Source organism: Hetaerina americana, unplaced genomic scaffold (assembly GCF_022747635.1).
Source record: "Hetaerina americana unplaced genomic scaffold, ioHetAmer1.1.p SCAF_28, whole genome shotgun sequence".
In the NCBI taxonomy this organism is placed as follows: Eukaryota; Metazoa; Arthropoda; class Insecta; order Odonata; family Calopterygidae; genus Hetaerina; species Hetaerina americana.
The window spans coordinates 4,134,909-4,152,500 of NW_027286852.1; the positions used below are offsets into that span (position 1 = coordinate 4,134,909).

General features: G+C 38.0%; 2 protein-coding genes across 2 annotated transcripts in view; one reads left to right on the forward strand and one right to left on the reverse strand.

Annotated features, from left to right (window-relative positions):
* Window positions 1-4,422: 4,422 nt before the first annotated feature.
* Pdxk (pyridoxal kinase) lies at window positions 4,423-10,256 on the reverse strand. The gene is made up of 7 exons (XM_071586972.1): window positions 9,397-10,256; window positions 9,221-9,320; window positions 8,984-9,127; window positions 8,779-8,899; window positions 7,937-8,085; window positions 7,125-7,310; window positions 4,423-4,648 (listed from the first exon to the last, which is right to left on the reverse strand). Exons 1-7 carry the CDS (start codon window positions 9,535-9,537, stop codon window positions 4,533-4,535), a joined length of 957 nt encoding a protein of 318 aa, XP_071443073.1. The 5' UTR covers window positions 9,538-10,256; the 3' UTR covers window positions 4,423-4,532.
* Window positions 10,257-10,375: 119 nt separating this feature from the next.
* Window positions 10,376-17,592, forward strand: part of Uggt (UDP-glucose-glycoprotein glucosyltransferase) — a 77,073-nt gene continuing 69,856 nt past the window's right edge. Inside the window, exons 1-3 of the mRNA XM_071586971.1 lie at window positions 10,376-10,549; window positions 10,685-10,925; window positions 11,049-11,284. Coding sequence (XP_071443072.1) covers window positions 10,703-10,925; window positions 11,049-11,284 — 459 coding nt within the window. The 5' untranslated portion in view covers window positions 10,376-10,549; window positions 10,685-10,702. The remainder of the gene's footprint in view (window positions 10,550-10,684; window positions 10,926-11,048; window positions 11,285-17,592) is intronic.

Genomic DNA, 17,592 nt, shown 5'->3' on the forward strand with positions numbered 1-17,592 from the left:
AACCATTACTTGAGTTTTTCAATGCTCAGAACCAAATTATTGTCTTCACTCCATGTAGTCATACATTCGGGAACGATTCACCAGCCACAGCTTGACCACGTAAATGTTTATTCGATGTCATTACACTCACATCGTCAGCATACATAACACATATTTTAGCACCACTAATGTGCAGCTGCCCAGGAAGATCATTAATAAACATAAAAAACAATACAGGGCCAAGCACTGATCCCTGAGGTACTCCTCTGACTACCTCCCGAGGGGTGAAGAGGTGATTCCGATCACTTTGTTAGGCTACCTTTCTGTACCAACCATCAACATAGGACTTCAACCAGCTTAAAGCTCCCCAGACAATCAACAGCTCGCATTTTGAGATTCACTTACTGCAATTAATGGCATCAAATACTTTGCTCTTATCAAAGAAAAATAGCAAGATTTATTGACTTCCCCTTGCGGAAACCAAACTGATGACAGGTAGCACATTTTGACTTTCAAGATATTCTAACAGTCTTTTATAGAAAACATGCTCAAGAATTTTACCAAATTGGGAAATTATTATTTGGGCCTGTAATTATTTAAATCCTTTATTCTTGTAGACTGGAATAACCTTCGCCATTTTAAAGGTATTCTGATTAATGCCCTCAGCTAAGGGCTGCTTCAAGAGCCTTAGCAATAGACTACGATAAGGTCTCCCCAGTCTTTCAATAATTTGCCTGACATACCATCAATGTCAGCAGAATTTTTGTTCCCTACCTTACCAAGACAATAGCATAATTCTCTCTCATGACAGGGTTTTAGGCAGATTGATGTATGTCACTATATTGGATGGTATGGGCCCATGAGGCACTTGATGAGGGGAATTTAACCGCCTGGTCCATAACAGGGTATCCATTTCAACTTTGCAGATAGAATTAATTGACTTTCTCTCAAAAAAATTGTACGACTGCCTGGATGACCAAAATTAAAATAGTTCCACACCAATTTTTTGTAAAATGTTTTTGCAATCAATGATTCAATAACAGTTATTAACTATCAAACTTAATACCCACTCTGTCATGACCGGGTACCCACTAAGGTCTTTGAGTATGAAAGCCAGGTTTATGCACACTAAAGGGACCGTCTATCAAAGTGTTAATGTAACCTAAGTTTCGAATAAATAATCACGAATATCGTTTGTAATTTCCTTCATTTAAGCAATTTTTAGTGCAAACAATAGTAAAGATAGTAGGTAAAAAACATCATTACTTTTTTTCACTTTAGTTATTTTTTCTTTTACTTGTAATTATACAGTTCTATGCAAAGAAAACTAGCATTCAATTATTATAAATAACAAACATTTAATTGTTTCGCACACTCCTTACATATCGTAGTTGTTATATATTTTTCATCACAAACAGGGAACTCGCATACCTAACAGCACTTTTTGAGTTTTGCAACGTTTCTTGAATTCGCTCTGTAGACAATTATGGCATGTACCCAGTAATCTTTTTCCTTCCGGTTGAATCTAACGGTGCCTGAGGCTTCCCCATCGTTGGCTGCGCAAGTGGATTTATGGCTTGACCCAAAAAACTTTCAATCGCCACTTTGGTTATGAAATGCTTCATGATTTATACAATTTTTGACGAAGAGAGTAGACAGCTCTCTGCCCAGTTGCCGATAAAATAATTGTCGTTTATAAGTTTTTTTCGAGAGCTATTTATTATTCTTATTATAAGGAATATATGTTGCAAGGCAGGTGATATCGAGAATATTGTAGAAAAATGCTAGAGGCCACCTGCCAGTTGATCTTTTTGTAGTATATCTACCAAGCATTTTATCTATCGTGTCCACTCCAGCTCCTGGCCAGTTATACAATTCAATAATCGTGGGTTTTTTCTTTGAGCCATCACCAATCTTTGCGTCCTGATGCATTGATGATAGTAAAATTACTGTCTTGTTTTTTTGGCACATAACTGCACATGGTTACTTTTTCATGAAAGCCAAACAAAGTGGATAATTCTTATTGTGTTTTCAATGCAACCATTACTGGTGGAATTTACGGCTCATTTTTCTTCCAAGTGCCAACAATTTTTAAATCCCAGGATAGTAAATATTTTGCCAATGGCAGAGCAGTGAAGTAATTATCCATTGTAATATTTCTACCAGATCCCTTATACGGTGCCACCAAGTCTTTGAAAACTCTCTCACCTATGTTTTGCTCGCACCCGGCACTCGATTTTCCAGTGTAAAGCTGTCCAGCGAGCGGATTCAAATTTTCAGCATCACATATCCACCATACTTTGATTCCACACTTGGCTGGCTTTGACGGAATATATCGAGTGAATTTAATTCGACCCCGGTATGCAAAAAGTGGCTCGCCGATTGTCAGGTGCCCTGTTGGCTTATAATGTTTTGCCAAATTACTATTGAGCATTGTCCAAAGGTCTCTCGCATTGAAGCAGCCTCATCACTCTCTATGCGCTGAGCACCAGTATTGGCATCATGAAAATAAATAAAACTCCCGATGCTCCAGAAGCGACTGATCCCCATTGCTGCACGATACAATGGATATGACAACGACTTCCACATTTCCCTTCCATTGTGAGTATTTGGGTTATTGGCACCAGAGGTTATCAGAATAGCCGGGAATGCATAAAATCCCTGATGCTCAAAATCTTTTCACAGGAGTGGTAATTTCCCTGGTTTTTTTTCATTATATGCTACATATGTTGAGCTTGCTTTTTTATTCATATGACATACAATGATATCAGCCTTTTCCAGAGTGAAAAATAATGTGAATGTGTCGAGAATTGACAGAATGTTGGTGTTCCTATTAGGTCCATATCTGTCGCACAACATTATGCCTTGCAACTTGAAGGTAGCTTGCTGGTACCTCAGCCCACCGAGTACCATCTTTTGCTTTCATTCCTGACCCACTAACTGTCAGTTCTATTTCACTTTCTTCATCTTCATTGAGTGCATTCTCATCAACTTCTCCTAAAAATATACGCAACATATACAATGTAATACATAATATACCATCATTATTGTCGTGCACAATAGAAATTACCAGCATTATCACAATCCGAATCTGCCCCCTCACTCTGAGTAAAATATTCATTGTCTTCACTATTTGACACATAGTCAACATCACATTCATCTGCCTTGAATATTTCATCTAAATTCTCTCTTCTCCGAGGATGGGCTGCTTCTATTGGAAAGTGTTTTAGTTGGGTACCTGGTTATAGAATGAATGAATGAATCCGACCTCGGTAACCACGTCTGCCGGGCGTCCTGGTCGCTCCTCATCAAAAACAGATGTTCGCCCACGTTGAAATTCATTGAACCAATATCTAACTGTGGTCATAGATGGTGAAGTGTCCCCATAAATAGCATCCAACTTTGCTTTTATCTCCTCACATTTCTTCCCATCCAAAAACAAAAAGCGAATTACTGAACGATACTGCTCTTTTTCAATCTTAGCAAAAATCACGAAACACGTCTTACTCGAATGGCTGCCAAATCCAAACTAACCTTTAAATCAGTCTGAAATTTGTTTCACCATTGTTTGATAGATGGCAGCACACGATGATAACATAAACTTCCCTCAGGAACGCCCTTTGTTGTCAAACACGGGTACTTACTGAACCGCCCTCATATTAATGACTCTCATAGTTTGGTCTCCAATGCAAGAGATAAACATGCAGGCTTATTCCCAGATGACACCTATTTCAACCTTACATCCTTCCCCTTACCATGGCAACTTAATTAATCTGGCCACATTTACAAGTCAGCAGTTATGTAAAGGTGTGAGGAGAACTGTCTGAATGCAAATACAGACAAATCTAAGGGGAAGACTCTCTCCTAGAAATAAACAGTAAAAACACTCATGTTTTTAGACACCTAAAGGGACTTGAATGTCATACATGTCTGAATGAAAAAAATTTCAATGGATTCTAAATTTATACATTTAAATCTGTATAAGAAACTTCCTAAAGAGAAAACTCCTGTGAGCATATTTCTGTTTTCAAGAGTAAAATAAAAGCATTACTCTGAGTAAATGCTTCTATATTGTTTAGAAATTCACAGGCCAATGATTTATTATGATTTCAATCTGTGTGTGCACAGTATTTTCCATAGATATTACCATTTTTACATGTTTGTACTTTTAATTATGTGCCTCCTAACTGTAATATTGATTCCTGGGAAAACAAATTTGACAATACTACTGTTTATGTATTTATATAAAAATAATGGATGCTAAAAATATGCCTTAATATGCCACTAATGATGATCACCACTGTCACCACATGGGATCTTCTACAGATCCACACCAACCATTTTAAGGGCACATGGCACTGCTCGTAGGCTAATTGTTCTTTGTTAGACTAGCAACTGAGGTTATACATGAAGTAAAGACATCCATTGAAAAAAAAGGCGATTAAATTTTCTACAGAATAAACCTTTCATTCTGTAAATGAATTTCTCTGAAATTATAATTTGTACTTTAATATTAGTTGTTTTGTACATTATGTATTATTTTCCAACCATTATTATGAATGTATTTCTGCAACGATTGTTGGCTTTGGGTTCTCAATGTCGCCTTTGCTTTGAATCAGTCTCAATTCTAAGTGGGCCTTGGCTATGTTTCCGCCATCTGGCGTCTTGCCTGTAAATAAAAAACCCAGTTGAAATTCAATAAAGTACACACTGGAAACGTTATAATGCACACAACGTAATCCCCATGAACCAATTGAAAATTAATCATCAGTCATCTTTTAATGATCACTTTTTGTGATTCCAGCATTCAGTTCATTTGACGCAAAGTTCACTTCACGTCAATAGAATTTTGACTCAAAGGCCAAGGGACAAACAATAGCATTCCATTCAAGCCATTTTACTTCAGTTAGACACGCTGGATGAAGAGATGAAACTGTTAATAAAAGTGATTCCCACACTCTTTAACTTATTTTCATCACAATTACCAATGAAAAGCGGAGAGAGTGTTTTCAAATTGCCCTCATCCCCTGCAATATAACTCACTGGTTGAGAAAGCATTGCCCATAAAATTAAGGCCTTAATAATCACTAAATTAAACAAAAATGCAATTAAACTAGTCCTTTCATATCAGATATAAGTCCCTGATTTTTTATGATGTCCAAGTACATAACTATCTACGAGGGTCATTCAGTGATTCCTTGGAATATCCAAGAGATGGTACTCTTAGTATCAGGAAAGGTTTGCTTTAAATAACTATCATCTCTCACTAGACTGCTGCTAATATTTCAGGGATATCTATGTGGTTTCATTTTCATAGTCGACTGAAGCAACATACTTATGCTTATTTAGAAAAATGAAAAAAAAACGAGTTTCATGCTGTGATTAAACAAAATATGATTTTGAGTGATAGAGAAACCAAAGTTTGCAGAATGGTTGAGGCCAAAGACATATCACAAGGTACAGTGTTTTAAATGTTAGCAGGAAAGAATTTCCAATCACTAGTATGCTTGAAAGATCAATAGATCCCATCCCCCTGATGCTTTCCTCTTGAAGGTCACCTTCTTCACAATCCACATCAAAATTGGCTCTTCATTCAAATCTGAATCACGGCCAGTAATGAATTAGTCTTCAATTTCAAAATCAATTAGTTTGGGTTTGGAAGCCATATGCGAGGGGAGATTATTTTTTAATGAAATATTGCCAGTGAGCCAATTACATGCACAGACTGTTCATAGACACAACACAAGAGGCTGTAATGACTTGAGGATAACTATGCACAACTCTGCTATGTTGGCTTAGAACCCATGTTATGCTGGAGTGAAATTCCTGAAATTTTAGCATAAAAAACTGAGGGAAATAGAACTTTGTTGTCATTTAAGCCTAAACTTCATCAGCTCCTGTGTGAACATCAATACTGTGGATGAATTCATGTCTCTCTCTCTGTAGATAAATAATTTTAATCCTATGTACACTGTTATGACTTCATTTCTTATTTATCACTATCATTTGTATTCGAACTCTCGTAGTAATTTTATTTTGTTCGTCCAGAATACTTGGAATCAATGTGACATGCTACATACACATATCAAACATGTTTCTTAGGTACCAACAAACATTTATACTGTCATTTTTGATGGCTGCGTGAAGCAACACAACCATTTTGAAAAAATAGTACAAAAGGTGAGAGTGGTTAGTTATCTTTAAATAAATTAGACATATGATTGCAATGCAGCAATTGCAAAGTGTAAAATGATTCGCCTAGACAGAGTCAAACCCAGATCTCTCGATGTCCAACCAAGTGCTCTGGCCAGTTAAGCTGTCGAAGCATTCTCTTGCGCTCCAAAATTTTGCACACAACCATGAATGCCTGTGAAATATGCACCGCATTTCATCACAACATCTTCTTTCCTTTAAAGCCCCCAAGAGTGTAAGAGGACACCTTGGGACATAACTTGAATAAAGCACTCAGCTGGACATTGAGGTATACAGGTTTGGATCCCAGTCAAGGTGATTGATTTTTACACTCTGCAACTATTACATTGTAATGCATATTAATGCATTGCAATGCAGGATGACTCCTTCAAAAAGTTACTGTCCCGGCATCTCCCACAGTTTCTTGTAATTAGACATACGATGTTCTCCATACATTTTTCCTTGCCCTCTTTTTACCACTTCACTTTGATTGATAAAGCATATTGAGAAAACAACATCCAACAATGGAATATTACGCCCAAGCATAAATTACAACTCTCCCAAGTTCATGATCTCTAAACAGCCTATCTTGGGCATAGGAAGAATATTTGGAAGTTTTTAACTTCATGAGATATGCTCCTGGGAGTTGGTCAACTGTGAATGGGCCCACTGCCAGTAGTGTTTATGAGCAGCAAAATTCAAATGGGTGCTTAGGCAGTCACTGCCATAAGTGGAGAAATTAAAACGGGTGATTTGGATGCTCGACATCAAATAAAGGCTTGGCTGTGCACTACATTGCATGGTTTATTCATAGTTTGCAAATATTTCAATACATTATGCCAAGGATGGATATCAAGAAAGAAAAACAATAATTGCTGTATACTTGGACTGAGAGACATTCGCCTATGACAGGTGCTCTGTGATTTGGACTTGCAAAACAAACAAATACTTACTCTTCCCAAACTCCAGAGTTCTCTTAAGAACGCCCTGCATGGTGGCAATAGTCTTCTCCAGTGAAACCTTCAGATCCTTATTGGTCAATGACATCCATGCCAGCAACAGTGATGCAAATAGGTCACCAGTACCAGTAAAGTTATGTGGGAAGCGAGGAATTTTGATGGTTGCAAACATTTTCTCACCTATCACAAAAAAATAAATTTCATTGAAAGACATAAATTCCCTAAAACGCAGGCAGTGTGATCCATCATGGTGGCCTTGTGTGTGCTGGCAAGAATTTATGTACGCGCAAAATCCAGAGGAGGCAGGAGAAAGATGGATTCAGAGGGATTTGATTGGCAATGAGACGCTGAAAGAGGGGAGAATGTATGGGCAAATGAGGAAGGGAAGGGAGAGAATGAAGGGATGAAGGAAGTAGAGTAAGACTCGTTTAAAACAAGTTTGAGGGGACCAGCCTTTCGCTTAGATATAAACGGGATTTCATTACACCTACATTTTCTGTCATGCATGTCATAGAGGATGTAGATGCATAATATTTTTATATTTCCCTTTCTCCCAGTTGAGATAGGTTTTGGTGGGCCAAAGGCTATGCAACAGCCCAGCAATTATTCTCTTACCTCTTCTAACAAAACATAACATCCAACACTACATTTAGCGATTCTTCAATCTCACAAACCTACTTTATCCATGACTGTGTTGATAGATATCCAGTCAGACAGCTATGCATGTATATCCATTATGCATGTGTTGCATATTAAATAAGAATATCGTATCTCTATTATCATAAAATATCAGTTGATTCCCTTACCAACCACACTGCTGGCAACTGCTAAGAGATGATCATCAGATCCAAGGTCTGTTGAAGAAAGTACAATTGTTTCACAGCCCTTAGCATGCAGAAGATTGATACACCTTCTTGCATCTTCCAGATTATGTATCTTCTCTCCAGTTAATAACCTGAAATATTCATTTCAGCCAATAGTACTAACCAGTTGTCCTCTTAAGTGTTCGGCTTGGGTTGGGTCACTTGCCCTCCATCGATCATTACTTCTGATAAGCGAAAGTACTGGCAAGAAGGGTTATCACGGAGCACAGAATTACTTAATCTATCATATGAAAAAGTGATAATAAGGTTGTTTCCAGGTCGAATACTGATAAACTGTATTTTCATTATTACACATGATGCATAAAGCTGCAACACAGTAAGTAATGCAGGTGTAAATGTGGCATAAATAACATTAACGTGCACTTTGCTTATCAATATTAATTGAACTTTTAATCATACATTCTACAAAATTAAATTTACAGAGTATTATGTCTGCATTGAGACAATGCCTATGTAAACTTAAATTATAAATAATGGGCGCTGCAAATTAGGATATAAACAAATTAAGCATTATAAATAAACGTAGAAAATAGTATGTGATACATTTAATAATTCGCCATTTGGTATTTACACAAATGTGCGTAGCGTTTATTTTTCTTGAGAGTATTTAACGATATTTTCATCTAAAATTAAGTAAATAAATAGAAAATGTGGATATGCCGAAATTTCTGCGGTAAAAAGAGATATTAAGTAAGTTATGTTCACATGAACATAACTTATTTAGCCAATTGCTATGCAAACGAAAATAATAATAAAACACTCACTCTGCCTCAAACTGGTTCGGAGTGACAATATTTGCCAACGGTATAATATTGTCGCGATATATCGGAACAAGTTCTTTAGGTACATACAAGAATCCATTATCACCTAGTACAGGGTCGCACACTGAAATGATAAGGTTACTTAATTTCACGCTGTAAATAAATCCTCAAAAACCAACTCAGGCATAACGCCATATAAAAATGTTACCATAAACTAGATCCGGATACACTTGACGTAGGTGTTGCACCAGATCCACCACTTTACTTAGAAATGATGCTGAACCTATGTACCCCGTCAAAAGATGGCTGTATTTATCCAAGCCATTACGTTTAAGTCCTTCGAATAAGTCCACTGAAATTGTATTTCCAAAGGTTTAATATCTATGATAATTAGCATTGTCATGATTCATAAAAAATTTCTAGTCAATAGTAAAAATGAGCTCACTTAATTCACTATCATTTAATACTTGGCCCTTCCAATATCCATATCCTGTATGGTTTGAAAACTGAACAGAGTTGATTGCATCGATTTCGAATCCAAGTACCTGCAGAATTACACATTTTCGGTCATTTGAACCACACAGGAATGACAACTCTTATTTTCACTTGAATATGCGGTACCTGTAGAGGGAATGATGCACTCTTATTTCCCACATAACCAGAAACGACGTGGCTCTGAATGGAAAGAACTCTCCGACTTGGATCAGCCATGGTGCAGCACGACGAGGCAGCTAGCCGTGAGATCAGTAACCTTGATGTCATGAACAATCCACTGTATCACTTGATAACCGACATATATTATGTTGTCTAGGATTACCACCCGATAAATTTTGTACCATTAACGCAAGTAACGAACGCAACGCTTAACATATGTTATGACAAGGACTATACTTCAAAGACAAAGCCCGTTTCTTCAGCAATTAAAGTATAACTCGGGGTAATGCCAGAATGGAACTTCGGAAAAAATATCCATTTCCGCACAAATTTTGGCTCGGCATGATTAGTTTTCCGTGCATGCGTTAGGAACAACACTCTTACCGATTGTCAACAAAAATGGACCTGGAGACGACGATGGATAGGGGAAAATTATGAAAAATCATCTTGAGAGAATATAAAATATTTGAATTGAACGAGGAAGGAAATATTACAAGGTTGACATCGTGTTAGGCTATGTACCGAAGGAATTCCACAATGCGTTTGAAGAACATTGAAAGTTAGCATGACAATTATAATGCATTTATATGTCATTTTGAATATCGGTAACAAGCAATCCTAATTCTTCCCTTTCCTATATCTCGTGATAAAAGAGGCAAGAATTGCCTTTGCTAATGGCTGGGCCACATAACACTCTTTGATCCTATTGGTATTCTACAATAGAACTGCAAAGATCGAAGTTTTTTGAAAGATAAGTTATCATTTGAAAACTCCCATGCATTCTACATTCTGATGTTGGTCATAGCAGTAGAAGCTGTAGCGCAGACGTTAACATGAGATAGTTGAATTTCGATTACGAAAAAACACACGAATTTCACGACTCATTTTTTCGGGTCGAGTTTCATGTGTTCATACACGGCTTAATGTGATTGGCTGCAATGGGAGAGCCGATAGGGAAGGATTTGTGAAAAGTATTTAAAGTACATTTTGTAATTTAGGTAAACGAAGAGTTAGAAAAATACGAGAAAATGAGTTGGTTCTTTCCATTTTAAATTACGCAGTCTTTTTATATGTGTGTAAGGTTAAAGTGCAGTTCAGGAACGTTCATAACTACGTATTGGTAAGTCATTTTGTCCTGCAAGGTGCAACGTTTCTAATCCAATTATTGTATTCATTTTCATTATATTTGGCAAGTACGATTTCTGGTCAGCCAGTTTTTTGAGTAATGAACTTGAGTGTGTTTTTTAATCCGCAGGATCAATTGTTAGGCAATATGTGGAATATTGGATTTCCCTTGCTACTGCTTGCTCTCTTGGCATCATCGCGTGCTGCTGGTAAACAAAAACCGAAATCCGTTACCACTTTTATCGATGCTAAATGGCCCGCAGCGCCGATTGAATTAGAAGCCAGTGAATATTTAGCTGAAGAAAAACCTGAAATATTCTGGACATTTGTTGATGCTATTTCTCATGAAAAATACGAGAAATTCCATGAGTGTGAGTATATTGGGAATATTGCATCTCTTTGCCGATCTTTCCCAATTATAACTGTGGAGGACAATAAAGTTTCTTATTACAAATTTCTGGCAATGACAGTTCTATCTTTCGCTTATATTTCAGTGTCAGAAAAGCGGCAGTATGAAATCATCCTCGCCGAAGCCCAAAATTATATTACTGCCTCCCAGGTATCACTAATGAAATTTGCCTTATCACTCCACACTTACTCTCCTAGGGTGGAAATGTTTGCTCAAATAGCAGTTGATCGAATCCTGCCCCCAAATTGCGTGGCAGTAGCAGATGTTTGTGGAAAGCTGACGTGCAATGTGGATGATATCAAAGAACTAATTTTAAATGCGGTATGTAAACTTTTCCTTCTAAGGTATTAGTTGTTCTTTCAGAATGCTGGCTAGTTTCATTTCTTGCCAATGATCGACGTTGCTGCCAATTACGTGGGAACTTGGTGTATAGCATCAATACGTATCTTTATTTTATGAGCATGGGTGAATGTACATTCTATTAAGTTATGGTATCATCCGTGGTGTAACAATATGCGACCCAAACCCTGAGATAGAAAATAATAGTTACAATTTACAGGCTGTTTTATCATTCTTTTTGACTTACGAACTAAAAAGCTGTTATACTCATTCACTTACACCTTGATCCTTATCAGGGAATAATATTTACACTTTGAAAAATTTTGGCATTGTAATGCACTTAATAGATGATTCCATTAAAAGTTACTGTTGCTTTCTCTCTGTATCTCCCACAATTTCTTTGAATCAATTAGTGAAGGTTAGTTATTTAATTGTGATTACTTTTTTCCTGCAGTCATTTGGGGAGCCCTTGAAACATGTACTTGCTCATCAATAGGCTAATCCTGCTCACCAGAACATGCAATATGATTTTCAACTTCCACTACAAAGATACAACTTGCTCTGTTCTGCAGCTTTTTCTTCTTGCATTTTTGGACTTCAAAGTATTTTACATAGAGCTCTTTCTTCAGTTGCTCTCTTCAGTTATCAATCTTTACTATACACAGCCTGTACCCAATCTCACTATCACCTTCCAATTTACTAACTCTGAATGGAGCTTATTTTTATGCACCATATAATTAGAGTAGTAGAGATTTATAATAACCCTGAGAAAATTCTGATCCCCACTCCTTGGAGAGTTGAAGTTTTGTCAGAATTTGTAAATGGCATTCATATGCACCACAACCTAGCCAAGACTGCTGATCCAGTCACCTCTAGAGCTGTGCTGATGGGAGTAATGATAATTGCTCTTGGTAGGGTCACACATGCCAGGTAGGTCAAAGGATAGAAGCCAGATGAAAAATAGTCTACGCAGCGTCTGTTCCTCAGTGATGTGACTGCAATGGCATCTGACCCCAGTGGGATGGCCATTGAGTGATGGTGTCGCGTCAAAAACACTATTGAGGAAGGCAACGGGAAACCACCTCAATTATCAATCGTAATACTACCTTGATCAAAAAGTTCCCGGAATAACCACCGTGTGGCGCTCCCATCGTTCCGATTTGAGTTCTGTTTTTTTTGTTAAATTGGTACATCTGTTGTTGATATTCCCTTTAAATCTTAGTGTCATAACTTGACATTTGCAAAAGTTACGTAGCCAAGAGTACATCTATCTCTGTGTGTGTTGGCGATTTTTTACAATTGCAGAAATGGATTTAAATTTGCAACAACAAACTTGTATTAAATTTTGCGTAAAAAACGGATTTAGTGGCGCACGGACGTTGGAAATGTTGGAAAAGTGTTTCGGCAACGATTCTCTAAAAAAAACGGTTGTTTACCAGTGGCACGAGCGGTTCAGAAGTGGTCGTGAGTCAATCGAAGATGATGAACGCAGTGGCAGACCATCGACATCGAAAGTCGGTGAAAAAATTGATAAAGTAAAAGAAATGTTGGTCAATAACCGCAAATTAACCATCAGAGAAATAGCGGAGGACTTGAACATTGCCTATGGATCCGCCCAAGACATTGTGGTTAATGATTTGATTAGCAGCAAAGTTGGTGCCAAAAGACCTCAATTTCATGCAAAAAAGAGACCGTGTTGACGTCGCAAAAGACATGATTTGCGAGGCTGAATCCGATCCCACATTCATCAAAAGGATCATTACTGGAGACGAGACGTGGGTTTATGAGTACGACACGCAATCCAGACATCAGGCAAGTGAATGGCGTTCACCAAATGAGCCGAGACCAAAAAAACCACGTCGTTTTCAGTCAAAAAAGAAGGCAATGCTGACGGTTTTCATGGATTACAACGGTGTAGTGCATCATGAATTTTTGCCAGAAGGCCAGACAGTAAACAAAGAGTATTATTTGGGCGTTATGAGACGTTTGCGTGAAGCAATTCGCCGAAAGAGACCATAAATGTGGGCAGAAAACTCGTGGATTTTGCACCATGATAACGCACCGTCGCACAGTGCTATCATTATTCGTAATTTTTTGACGAAAAATGCAACAAATACCATCCAACAGCCACCGAATTCACCTGATTTGGCTCCCTGTGACTTCTTTCTGTTCAATCGAGTTAAAAAACCATTACGGGGAACGCGTTTTAGCAGCCGAGAGGAAGTAATGGAAAAATCGCAGGAAGCACTGATGGACATACCGAAAACCGAATATAAAAAATGTTTCGAGGATTGGATCAAGCGCTGGCATAAGTGTGTTGCAGTCGATGGGGATTACTTTGAAGGGGACAATATAGATTTAGATGAATAAACTTGTATTTTTAATTTTCTGAATAAATTCCGGGAAATTTTTGATCAAGGTAGTATTTCTATGAAGGACAGCATAGAGAAAATGAATCCTGGCAACTACGGAACTCAACCCAATCGGCCGTGTGTCATGCCCGGAAGTGGGAGAGACAAGGAATCCACTATCATCACCTCGTGCAAGGCAAAAGAGCTCACAGAGATTACTAAGAGCACCTAGCCAAATAGAATTGAGACTTGAAATGTTAGGACAATGTTGAGGGAAGAAAAGTATGCAGTGAGGTATGGTATGGTGTTTAAGGCTGTGTGAAGTGAGATGGAAGATTAGCAGGGATTACGGGAGTGAAAGTTTCTTAGTGATATACAGCAGAGAGGAAGAGAGCCAGTGAGGGATGGCAATGATACTGAACAAAAAAGGAGGAATAAGCATAGTAATCGTAGAGCAACTGGACAATCGAATATTATTAATAGAAGTAAAAGCTGAAACAACGATCTTTGCTGTGGGTCTGGTATCCGAGGGTGATCTGAAAAGTTCTCAGCCTGATTATGAAAAAGACAATTTATGCCTTCAAGAAAATTTGTACTTTTCCACATGATCACCTTTTTTATTAATACGTTTCATCCAGTGGTGTTTGAGTGCCATTATTCCATCTCTGTAGTGCTCTTCTTGAAGTGCTGCAAATTACTCGTCTACAGCTGCAATCTCTTATTGATTGGATGAGAAATGTTGACCAGCGTGGAAACATTTGAGTTTTTGGAAGAGGTTGAATTCAGAGAGAGCCAAATCCAGGGAGTAGAGCAATGTTCCGGCACTTCATAGTGAAACTCCCTCCACATTCCCATCACCAAGACACTTCATTGAGCAAGTGCCCTATAGGAAGAAGGTGCATTGTCCTAATGGAACCCATTTTATTTCCTCTGCAAGCCAGGTCTGATTTCACGAATTTTTGTGTTCAGTTTCGTTAGAAGGGTGGAGTGGTCTTTCCCAGTTTTTGTTTTACCTTTTTCAAGATAATTGATTAACATAAATCCTTTCATATCCTGAAAAATGGATGCCAAGACCTTTCCCACCGATGTCCCCTCATTTGCCTTCTTCGGAGCTCATGTACCAGCCTTTATCCACTGTTTGGGTTGTTGTTTCCACTCTGGTGTATAATGGCAAATCCATGTTTCATCCACCATCATTAATCACTGCAAGAAATCACTCTTGTTTTGCATAAAGCACAACAAACACTGTTCGGAAAGTGTAGTCCAAATGTATTTCTGCTCCTCAGTGTTGATCCACGGCACTCGTCATGTGCTTTGCTTTGTCATGCCCAATTCTTTGTGCAAAATGTAACTAACATGTGCTTTTAATATCCCTGCCGTATTATCAATTTCGCACCTCCATACACTCATCTCCCAAAATCGTATCATGCTTTTTTCCGATGATTTCCGATGTGGTTGCACTTTTCAGGCATCCTTCGCATGGATGATCAGCTTGGAGACTTAGGGCTAAGGAAAAGTTTGCGTATCTCGGAATTGTTTTGTACCCACACGGTCAAAGTAGTAGGGACATAAGGAGAAGAATTGCATCAGGCAAAGAGGCTTTCACCAGGGGAAGGGAGTTGATGACAGGGAACTTGAATAAGAGTGTTAAGAAAAGGCTTGTCAAAACTTTGATGTGAAGCGTAGTTAAGTACGGCGTGGAAAAATGGCCATTGAAGCAGGATGATAGACGTAGATTGGAGGCTTTTGAAATGTGAATGTGGAGAAGGATGGAAAAGATGAATTGGACCGAAAAGGAAACAAATGAGGAAGTACTTGGTCTGTTGGGCAAGGAAAGGGGTTTGTTGGGAGAAATCCTATGGAGGCAAGAAAAATGGATGAAGGGTGTATTGATTGGCAGGTGGATGCTGAAAACTGTAATGAGGGGAGAATATTACTCAAATGAGTAAAGGGCAGGAATAGAATGGGGATTATGGGAGGATGAAAGTACACAGAGATGAAGAAGGACTTGGTGTAGAGTAGGTTGCTGGATTTTGTGTTTTGTTTGGAGTCACAAAATATTAATTTGGTTATCAGGTCCATCCAAAACCTACCTTAACTGGTAGTTTACCTGTAATAATTATTATTCTATGGAAATCTAGTTGTGTCAGGGTGTCAATGTATACCAATTAATTAAAAAGAGAATGCAGACTTTATCCCTATTGCTTTTTGCTCCATAACTGAACTTTAAATACTAGTCGTTGCATCTTATTCAAATATTGGAGAGGTAGCTTCCAAATTTATTGCAGGCCAGTATTGACTACTAGGTTTGTCGCTAAACTCTTAACATAGTGAAATCAGTCATAGCCACTGATATTGCCCTTCTTGTGTTGGTAAGTCCTTCACCCACGTCTTCATTCTAGTCCTTTGGTAGGGCCACATCCAAACATGAGGGTCCCGACCAAAATAAACTTCTGTCTAGTACAAACTTAGTCTACAAAATCAATTTCAGAAGATTCATTAAATGGTCATATATAGGAAATGAGTGTTTTTATTTCTTTGCTCCTAAGTCATTTTTTATCCTTCGTAATTGGTTTGAGGAAGTCACTCATGGAAATGTGAAGTTAAATCAGTTGTGCTGTTTGGAAACTGACGTGGTATAGCAGCATTTTTTATATGCAGATACCATTAACTTAACTTTATGTCTGGAACTACTTTCAAACTGGTATAATTAGTGTTTTCACATTGTAAATAAATAGCTGATTGCCCAACGTTGCCATGAAAAATACTTCAGTGTATCATAAATCAGGTAGTATTCAATCCTTTCTCATTGAATCACTCACAAACGTGCTGATTTAATAGAGTAAAGTCTGGTTTGGGAGCAGACGTGCCTTTGACCAAACTGGGCTGTGGTAGTTTTCTCTTCTGGCTGCTTAATTATGACATTCTAACAAGATAAAACAGAGAATAGTCACGAAATACAGTTGTATCCTATCACCAAATGCAAGAATCTACCTGTAGGTTCATTTGATTTGACAGGTGAGGGTAGAGATCACTTAGTACGTATACATGGTCTGTATAAGAAGTATCAGGAAAAGTTTCATAAAAATAGATTAAGTTCAGATATCTCTACAATGCCTCAAAATTCTTCTAAGTATATCCCTTGAGTGTGGATGCACTTCGGCCTGTGGCTTTTCCATGACTCAATGGCTCCCTGTTTGGAGGATTCCGTAAGGTCCTTAAGGGTACACATACAAGCTACTTTGATGGCACTTATGGCCCCATGGTGGCTCTTGGCCGTTCGTCAAATTATTTGGGACGCGTTTAGTGCTGATCTTTCCAAGTCACCAAATTTTCAGTGATAATGGTGTGCACTGTCATTTTATCAATGCCAATGCAATCTGCAATTATGTACACACTTAACCAATGGTCTGAATTCAGCACATACTTCACGCACACTAGTCAGGAAAAAATTGTTACCCATACTTTTTATGCAAACCTTGTATATGCCATACAAGTAAGTGAGGTGACAAGTTCTTCTCTCTTTGCTGCCCGTAGTAGCTCCAGCCTAGGGTTATATTTGGAAGGGTGCAAAGTCACTGATGAGAATATAAACCCATGGCCATCCTGCCCAAAGCCATAATTTGTTCCACCACTTGTCTACTACACCATGCTCACTATGCCTACATCATAAAAGTGATCCTTCATTGCTGTAAGATTGGAGCAATTGCCATAAAATCTATCATGACTTGGCATTCAATTTTTCAGTTCGTGCCATTTCCATAGACATCAATTTATTCTTATTGTCAAAATTTGTGTTACCTGTGTTTTAAGTTTCTTCTGTGTGGATGTAGTTGCTAGTGGTCTTTTGTAATTGTGTATTTCTCTGTAAACAAATGCTCAAGTAGAACTTCATTTGAAGGAAATGTGTGTCTTTATAAAAATCTAAAAATATGTAAA

Excerpts from the sequence above, each read along its gene's own strand:
- Pdxk (XM_071586972.1), bottom strand. The coding sequence starts at position 9,537 with ATGACATCAAGGTTACTGATCTCACGGCTAGCTGCCTCGTCGTGCTGC. Across the intron at positions 8,086-8,778 it reads CCGAACCAGTTTGAGGCAGA|GTTATTAACTGGAGAGAAGA; the intron begins GTGAGTGTTTTA and ends TGAATATTTCAG. Across the intron at positions 4,649-7,124 it reads AACTCTGGAGTTTGGGAAGA|GCAAGACGCCAGATGGCGGA; the intron begins GTAAGTATTTGT and ends TTTTATTTACAG.